This window comes from Chenopodium album, chromosome 23, assembly GCF_948465745.1.
Source record: "Chenopodium album chromosome 23, dcCheAlbu1.1, whole genome shotgun sequence".
In the NCBI taxonomy this organism is placed as follows: domain Eukaryota; kingdom Viridiplantae; phylum Streptophyta; class Magnoliopsida; order Caryophyllales; family Amaranthaceae; genus Chenopodium; species Chenopodium album.
Window position 1 is genome coordinate 5,306,576 of NC_137856.1, and position 9,548 is coordinate 5,316,123.

At 37.3% G+C, this 9,548-nt stretch overlaps 1 protein-coding gene across 1 annotated transcript; it reads right to left on the reverse strand.

The window, feature by feature from the left end:
• Nucleotides 1-2,444: 2,444 nt before the first annotated feature.
• Nucleotides 2,445-9,305, reverse strand: LOC145607728 (cellulose synthase A catalytic subunit 3 [UDP-forming]-like). The gene is made up of 14 exons (XM_081663323.1): nucleotides 8,989-9,305; nucleotides 8,105-8,297; nucleotides 7,778-8,004; nucleotides 7,618-7,687; nucleotides 7,293-7,485; nucleotides 6,492-6,758; nucleotides 6,042-6,387; nucleotides 5,820-5,957; nucleotides 5,504-5,629; nucleotides 5,203-5,415; nucleotides 4,854-5,103; nucleotides 4,434-4,636; nucleotides 3,746-4,096; nucleotides 2,445-3,491 (listed from the first exon to the last, which is right to left on the reverse strand). The coding sequence occupies exons 1-14, from the start codon at nucleotides 9,007-9,009 to the stop codon at nucleotides 2,907-2,909; spliced, it is 3,183 nt and encodes a 1,060-aa protein (XP_081519449.1). The 5' UTR covers nucleotides 9,010-9,305; the 3' UTR covers nucleotides 2,445-2,906.
• Nucleotides 9,306-9,548: the final 243 nt, after the last annotated feature.

The following is a 9,548-nucleotide window of genomic DNA, read 5'->3' on the forward strand; positions in this document are numbered from 1 at the left end:
TTAACGTTACCTCTTCTTAGTTCTTCCCTTTATTACTCTCACCACAACACAAAGTCCATTATACAACTTTTGCCAAAATAACATGTCAAGAAGTGTACATAGGTGGATAAACGTGGTGGGAAGATGGGAGGAGGGCAGCAATGATCTGCCACCTCTAGTAGTCCCGCCGCCACCACAAGTAGAAGTCGACACGGGGCGGTATAATCATCGCTCAATAGAGACTCTGGTTGTGGTGCTAGCTGTGATAACTATTGCTGCAGTCATTGCCGGTATCATTGCTAGAGTGTGTGGAGGTAGACATCTTGGAGGAAATGGTGAGCATGATATTGAAGGGTGGGTGGAAAGGAAGTGTAGGAGTTGTATTGATGGTGGCCTTCCTCCTCCTCCGCCTCCGCCTCCACCAGCAGCTCCTGCAGCAGCAGAGGAATCAAAGCCAGCAGCAACAGAGGAAGAAAAGAAGTAGCGCGAATATTAAAAAAGTTTAAAACAAGTAATGCTCATGTATCTTGTAAGTGAGTTCATATAATTTTTTTTTTTTTCTTTTTTTGGGTTGGATGTATTGGAATTTTCAGAGCAGGAAATGTAGGTTTGTAACCTGAAATTTAAGTAGGTGTTATCAGAATATAAGTACTTACATAACTATTGAGAAAAAGAAAGGATTTATACTAGAAGATTTTCAAGATTAGTAGCTGAAGTTAAAGTAGAGTTAGGAAAAGCTGAACAATGTTCTGTGCAATACAACTTTGTTAAAATACAGGTGATTAATTTGTCCTGCAAACAAGTTTTATGATTTATAATCGCGGTGTGTTAAATATGTATATTACGACGGTGTTTTTGTATATCATGGGGACTAATAGGGAACATTTTCGGGCTATTTGGGGTTGCCAATTGCTACAACCTACATTTGCATATCGCGATTGCGATTATAATCTTGGACTTGCTCTTAATGAGCGCCCGTGAGGACTCTTATGAAAAAAAACTTCTACCAACAATTGAAAACTGCATAATGTAGTAGGCACCCAGTAGAAAATTTCCATCCTCAAAAGTCAAAAATGCTTTGTATTTCTGATTTTAACTAAATTTGGTATCTAATAATCCTTATTTCTTGACAACTAAATGGGATAACATGATTTCTGACAAGAAATCCAAGTAATCCTGGTAAATAATATCAAAGTTTACAGAACTGACCTGTTTTCCATTTTGAACAATATTTTCATAAATGCATATTATCAATTTTTATCAGAAATCAGATGTTTTTCATTTACTACATGATCATAAAAACTTCACCTATCTAACATTTATGTAACGTCTCTCAAGTCTCAACTGCCGTGTTAAAACCAGCGTTGTCCACATATCATATCGTCTTTCAAAGTTATTTCTAGTCGGGTGAAATTTTGCCAAGTCTATTACGATAAAATTTAAGCACCGAGATCAAAACTCGTCACGTCAACTTAATTCAATGTCAATGTAAAATCCTCGGGTAAAAAAACAGTAACACAGTAGAATATGTGTGAATGGAAGTTTAGAACTACATGCAAGTTTTCTGTTGAAAAATGCAAAGAGTTGAAAAAATTGACCAAAATGCAGCTGCTTTAATAAAGCTAATGTGTTGAACTACTCATATCTAAACTGAAATTTAATTTATTAATGCAATTAACATACTTAAAATGTGACCGTTGCGGGTCCCAAATTCCTTTTTACAACGAAAGATGAAGCAGGAAAAAGGGAAGACTGATTGATCTTTAGGCTAACAGTTCTCCCGTAATATTTGAGTATTTGTCTTCTAATATAGCACCTTTTTCCTAAACCACTTTTCCAAGGTTTTTGATTTATGTAATTTTCAAGTGATGCATAATGATTCATCCATTCATCCCAACGGACGTTTATACAAGGACATTAGTCAAAAGCTTAAAATGATTGATCTTTCATAATAGCTTGATTTCCATAGACCAAAGTAGGATTTAATTCGAATTAACCAGAGCCGAATTGAAACTAACCTAATGGGCTAATGGCTCATCACCTAGATATAACCCAAACCAAATTATTCGGATCCGCTTGTGACCTCAATAGACTTTACTAATAAACATTTAAATCAACCAAATATTTACCTTGAAAGGAAAATCCTACAATAAGAATATTATTTAGTTGCAACGCAACTCTATCAAGTCATATTTCCCAAGCCTTATGAAGGGATAAGATTGTAAATGGCAAATAATTAGTTGGTTAAGTCTTCAGGATGGTACCCAAGACTAGATATCAAATCTCGTCTCCATCATTACGTTTTGTGACCTTTCACTAGACCAAAAAAATACAAAATACAAGGGCTATTTTGGAATGGCTGGAAAATGCATCCATGTATCATGTATGTAATGTTAATTCAAATTCTTTAAAGCACCAATGCTCGAAAAAAGAATCATAATAAATACTTTGTAGTAGGAGAAGAATTAAGGAGACGGTGTAAACTATTTACGTATCAACCACCATTTGTGGAGAGACTAACAAATTAACAACTCCGTACAATCATCCAGTATTACATAGATCTTCAAAGAAATTGCTTATCGAATTTCACTATGACAAAACAAATCAAAAAATTTAACTTAATGACCTAGCTTCTGGTGGCCAATCTGATCCAAATACAAGAATTTCTTGAAAGAGACAGCTAACTTTCTAATAATACACTTAACTGCTTGGTAACAAAAAGGAGGGAGAAAAAGAGGAAAAAAGTAAAAGACATATAAAACAATTGCAATTGGCTATAGTATATGTGCTCACTGTTTATACATATTATAGACGATAACTTCAGGCCAAGAGATGATAAGTTATGATCCAATACCTTCAAATATTGCTGGAATGTAGTATGGGATAAATCCGAGGAAGTTGCAAAGCTTTCTCCTTATCGAGCCATACTAGCAATTAATTCCACATATCTGAATGTCGGGACCAGTCACCCGGGTTGTAAATGGATCAACTCTAACCCATAACAAGGAGAAGATGGATGCAAGTAGAATCGACCAAACAACAACAATTGTTGGAGTTCTGTTCTGGCGACCCATGAGACCCTTGAGGAAAGGATAAAGATGGACTATCACCCAAAATGCGAAGAAAAGCTTGCCAAAAAGTGGTCCCCATGATTGGTAACCACTGTTGATGGCATAGGATATTCCAGCAACCACTGCGACGAGGTTTATGATGAGAAGAGTGGTTGGTGGGATAAGCAACGTTGTCCATTTGAACAAGTAGAGCTCAGCAAAATCCCCATCCTCATCTGATGCCTTGGAAGTGACAGTGAAATTGGTATCAATACCAGCGAGAACTTTGAGTATACCTTGGAAAACGGCAAATAGATGGGCTGAAACTCCTCCAATAACCCAAAACTGCTCATTCCTCCACCATTCATCAATTCCCACACCACTCCATCTCATTTCCAGTATACCAGTAGCAAAGATGGAAAGAAAGAGTGACAAAAACCAAACACTAGCCAAGTTACTAATCTGCAATTCAAAGAGGATGAAAGATATCAAAATGATGATTACGAGGATGCACAAGGATCATATACAGAAAATTACACCCCTCCCAGGCTCCCATACATGTCATTTACACCCAATTTCAATTCTACAAGTTTCATCGACCATATTGCAAAAGAAAAGCATACTCAAATGTTTGCCGATTAATCTGAGAAGTTAAAGGGACACATAGTATGAGAGTTAAGAGGGTGGAAGTATTGCACAAATCAAATTGTAGTTACCTGAGGGATGATGAACTTCCCAGTAAGCAGACAGACAGCTGGCAAGGTACAATATGCAAGAAGTGGAATGGATGTGATTGGGTAAATTGTGGTGTTGACATAAGCAAATCTCTCAAGCCATTTCAACCGCCCATTGTAGCCATACCATAAGGGGCAATGACGACTGAAGAGAATTTCAACTGAACCTAAAGCCCACCTAAGCACTTGATTTAGACGATCGGACAGATTGATAGGAGCAGATCCCTTAAAAGCTGCACGCTTAGGCATACAATAAATTGAACGCCACCCTCTAGCATGCATCTTAAATCCTGTTAGAATATCTTCTGTCACGGAACCATAAATCCAACCAATCTGCACAAAAGTAGCATCAATCATAAGTTTGTCTGGTGTTGCACGATCAGTGATAAGAGCGGGAATTATGATGAAAAACAGTCATGTAAGATATCTTTCAATATTTTCAATGTTGACTAACAGAGAATCCAGAGTAGATTTCACATCCATATTCATGATGTATTAACTCAACGAAGGTACGACAGCTGTGTTTTTAATTGCTAGCTCATTATAATATCATGTAATACTAAAATGCACTGGTGAGACTCGATGAGCAAGAGGTTTATAGCTCAATCAAAAAAATAGATGCTAAAGCCGAAAACAGAAAAGTGAAGTCGTGATGATAAAGAAAACATACTTCAGCTCCCCAGTCAGTCTTGTCCTCATAGCCACAACTGATAACATGAATAGCTTCTTTTAGAAGGGTGTCAGGGTTTGCAGACTGTGGAACGCCACCATTTTCCATGAGCGTAGAAGCCACAAATACTTCTGATTGACCAAACCTTTTCTCCAAGCTCATTTGAGACATAAGTAGTGACTTCTCATCATCAAATCCAGCTCCTAAACACAAAAAGGAATTCATCAGTTTTCTACACGTGTAAGGGTCTTAATGAGGTAATAAAAAGTTACTCTACAAAAGAATGCTAGTAATACAAGAATGTCATTGCCTAAACATCAAATTAATATGTCACCAAAAGTGAAACCATTAATTGAACAATGAATTTGGTCAACAGGATCAAACTTTAGTTGAACATAGAGTGAATGGACGAGCGCATACCTTCAACTCCTTCCTCGATATCTTCAAGATTAAATATTGGCACAGTAGGGTCAACATTCTTTGATTTCTTCTTGGAGTCCTTCTTGCTTGATTTCTTTCGAGATCCACCAAAGCATGATGACAGAATACCTTTCTTCTTGCCCTTTGGTTTAAGAGGAGGCTCATAACCATACAAAGCTGTTCTGTTGAAGACACATCCCGTACCCACATACACAGGACCTTGGATACCATCCAGACCTCTCAAATTGATCTATAAGCAGAAGATATAGAGCATGAGTAAAGAGAATAAATATGAAGCCAGAACTGAGAAATTGTAACAGCACCAGGGAGAACATGTAATAGGACTCACATCAAAGAAGACAGTGTTACGATTAGCATATCGATCATTCCTATCAATTCCATCGAATCTCTGTGGAAATTGCACGTAACAAACATATTTCCCTAAGTTTGGATCCATCATAAAACACATAGCTTCCCTCAACGCCTTGCTGTTGTTGATATAATGATCACAATCAAGATTCAATAAGAATGGCCCATTTGTGAGCACAGCTGATACACGAACCTGCATGGGTAAGTTAACCAATTAATTTAGTACACACATTTCAGCAAAGACAACAGGAAATGCTGAAGCTAAGTGGGTGACTACTTACAAGAGCATTCATAGCACCAGCTTTTTTGTGATGCTGAAACCCAGGCCGTTTTTCACGAGAGACATAAACCAAACGTGGAAGCTCATTACCATCAGTATCAAGTCCTCCACTCTGGCCCAAGAAAACCTGCAAATAACACCAATATGTATTATGAAACTGAAGTAGATTGGAGTAGCAGCATATGTATCTGTTTTGTGCAAGAATTTCAGCCCTAAACCAACTTTCACCTTAAGAAAGGAAACATAACTCAACCCAGGTTCCTAACCCACATAGTATACAGACAGTTTTCTTAAACCTCTAGATAAAACGGACATACCTGGATCATTCCTGGATGGTCCCTGGTATTGTTGCCAGGCCAAGGTGTCCCATCTTGCATGACCCATCCTTCCTCTGGAACTTTTGTTGCCTTCGCAACAAGTCCATTAACACGGATCTTGAACTCTTCATATTCTCTCTGCAAAGGAGATTACAGCTATCAAGAAAAGATACAGAAACAAAATACTAGCACCAGATGAAACAGGAAGAATTGATCTGTCACCTTCATAGCCCTGCGATCTTTCACAAAAGACGGTAGAACCTTATCTTTTAAATAGTCAATCTTCTGAGAAAAGTACCATTCCGGAGCTCGTGGCTCAATGTTATATTTCTTAACAAAAGGAACCCATTTTTTTGCAAATTCTGAAGTCTCCGAAAGAGCTTCAAATGTCAGCATAGCAGCTCCATCATCAGAGACATAGCAAGAAACTTTGTCAACAGGATAGTCAACTGCAAGAATGGATAGCACTGTATTGGCAGTGACAAGGGGAGGCTCTTTTAACGGATCCACAGTACTGACAAATATATCAACAGCAGCTAACTGTGATGGTTCCCCTTCACGATCATACCTATTCAAAGTAACAAATGCGCCATTAAAAACTACAAACAATATCATACAATCTGATATTAGGAGTGCTTAAAGCATAAAGTCTATAAGATTTAAGCTTGTCACCTCAGGGCCAGCCTGTCAAGATATGTCTCACGGTTGATGGGAAGCCATTTGGGAAATTGATCCAGAATCCATGAAAATGCAAACCAAATCTCACAAATGACAGAGATCAGCCACAATGCATAGGCATCACGCACAGGGTTTGTTAGCCGGTAGTGCAAAAAGATACCAAGAACAACAAGACGCAGAACGATAACCATCCTGTAAGGATTAATCTTGGATGAAGGAATAGGAACCTTCCTAGATAACGGCTGGCGTGTCTCATCATTTCTGCAAATATACATCTGAGTGTCAGGCAAATGTAACAATCATATCTTAATAGCAAAAGGGCTATTTTAATTTATTCCCTTGACATATTATAGCTGACATATTATTGAATTACAACAACAACATCCTAAACAGCACCCATCCACTGAAGAATTAAGAATCAGCGTAAACAAAACTGAAACTGCTCTCAAATTCACAAATAGCATTTCAAGCCTTAAATTCTCCACATAGCATAGGAACTGAAATAGTTAATAAAAGGAACTGATTGTTCTCATTGTAAGATCAATAGGATAAAACTTTATTGTTGCTGGAATCATCCCAGCCTATATACCTTCAACTGTACAAGTTCAATAGACAAATTTTGTCAATATAAGCCCCACCTTTCATCCAAAAAGGCATTTTGTAGGTAGTTGTTTAAAAAATATATTTTAACAATTACTAAATGCAGCCGGTTAGAAGAAAAGGTTGTGACTGTAAATATAGTATACTAACAAAAAGGGCATCAAAGTTTATAAATATGTTGAGCTGGGTACTCACAGTAATGGATCGTCCATAGCAATTTCAGTACTGGCATCAATATCATTGGCAAACCTTCCTTCTGAAGGTGCATGACTAACACTTGGAGGTCCTGTACTCTTCTCTTGCTTCATCTTCCAACCATCAATTCTTTCCTTCCAAGCTACATTTCCAAATCCAGGCGACGCAAATTCCCTTGACATTCTAATATTGGCTGCAAAAAGATAGTTCCTCATATTGTAAATAGACATTATACCAGCAAGCAGTTCAATCAACAGCGAATTGAACATTGTCTCTATTCATATCACTGCCAGAAATATAAAAACCATTATCATAAGTTCATTACCTCCAGTGCTGGCCCCAGGTGATGGCATTGAATATCTCTCAGGTGAAGCAGCTGACAGGTCTCCAGAAACCTAAGCAGCAACAAGAACATTTAATCAGGATAAATGCATGATAATCTGTTTGCCAGAAAACAACTTCCAAAACTATAAGAGAATAAATACCGTGCGTCCGCTAGCAAGCCGAGGGATATGGCTGTGGCTGATAGGAACCTCTCTATCATAGCTAGGGGGACCAAGCTCTCCAGATTGTCCCTGGTTCATATGCCAACCAAGCATTCTCTCCTGCGGCTTCTCCTTCGGTATAGAAATTCCTGAAGGCTCATTGATGTCACTGACCACATCATCAACATCAGAATCTTCCACCTTTTCTCCATGTATTGCAGGACTGCCTGTAAAAAAAGGAAATAACACTCATTAATCACCATTTTTTAGCACATTTTCCATAATCACTACAGAAATTAATACACAGGCATGTCACTTAAGACGCACCTTTCTGCCTCTTGTATCTTGTCTTGCATTGTGGGCAAGATTGGTTGCCATCCTTCCGCTCATACTCATAACAAGCACGACACACAGGAAAGGCACAAACATCACAGGCAACAAATGGCTCTCCATCTACAGTTGTGCCGATCTTATCACTACAGATCTGGCATACTTGTTCACTTGTTTTTGTGGGCTTCAACTACAATAATGCAGAAGATCCAGTTCCAGAATCAGCATGAAGCCACGATGTATACAAAAATACAAATCATAGTGAATTATGTACGGTGAATAAATTTTGACTATCAATTTCATTAAGAATTAAGAAGCAGGAGCTTGAATGGTTAATCAAGTCATTGAGAATTATGATTCGTAAATATCTCATGCTAATTATAGTGTACAGCAAGAATTAAGCTCAATTACATAACCCAGGCATTGGATCATCATAGTTCATACACTCTAACCCGAGACCCAGGATCGAATCTCATCTACATCATTCTCGGTTATAACTCCTTATACACCATAACAATTTCACGGTACTATACAACTACTTGTAAACAGGAAATCCAGATGCTACAATCATTTCACTCTAAGATAGCTACAAAACACTCAGATTTCAGACCCAGTTACATAATTCAGCAAATTCATAGAAAACCAATACCCAATTTAATAATTAAGCTCAATTAATCAATTCAAGTTACAATCTTCAAAATTATTCATAATTCATCCCGATCAATCAAAAACTCAAATGGGTTCATTAAAATACAATCTTAAAACCAAAAGTATTCACAGCAATTGATCCAAAATGCAAAATATGTAATTTTTACAATATATAACCAATGAAATCCAATGCATTAAATCAAATCAAATCAATACAAGAATGAAATACTAACCCCACTTTGTGAATCCTCCATTAGAACAAACAAGATCTAATAATACCCAGAAAAATTCAATCTCTCCTCATTAATTTAAAAACCCCAATAAGCTTAAAAGTGGATTAAGATCCAGAAATCAAGAAAAAAAATAGAAAGGGTAAATTGTTGTCGGCGCTTAAATGCAACCAACCTTCCTTCCTTTCCCCAAGAAGAGAGAGAAAGATAAGAGGAGAGAGAAAGGAGGAAAGAGAGCAGAGTAGAAAAGAATGAAGGGAAGTTGAGTTTAAGACTAAGAGTGAAGCCAGAAAATAAATTAAAAAATGACACCGACAGTGAGAGAGAGAGAAGATTTTTGGATCTGACTGCTGGCTGCTGCTACTACTACTACTGTGAGTAGAATTTTACAAATATACAGCTAACAGATTACAATCACTTTTGTATACACCCGATTTTCAGTAATTTACTGTACGGTTTACTTTTGTCAAATTTAGTGTCATTTTTATCAAATTTATCAATGAAGCATAAATAACTCTTATGTATGTCAATGTAACTTTTGTGCATTTTGGTGTAATTTTTCC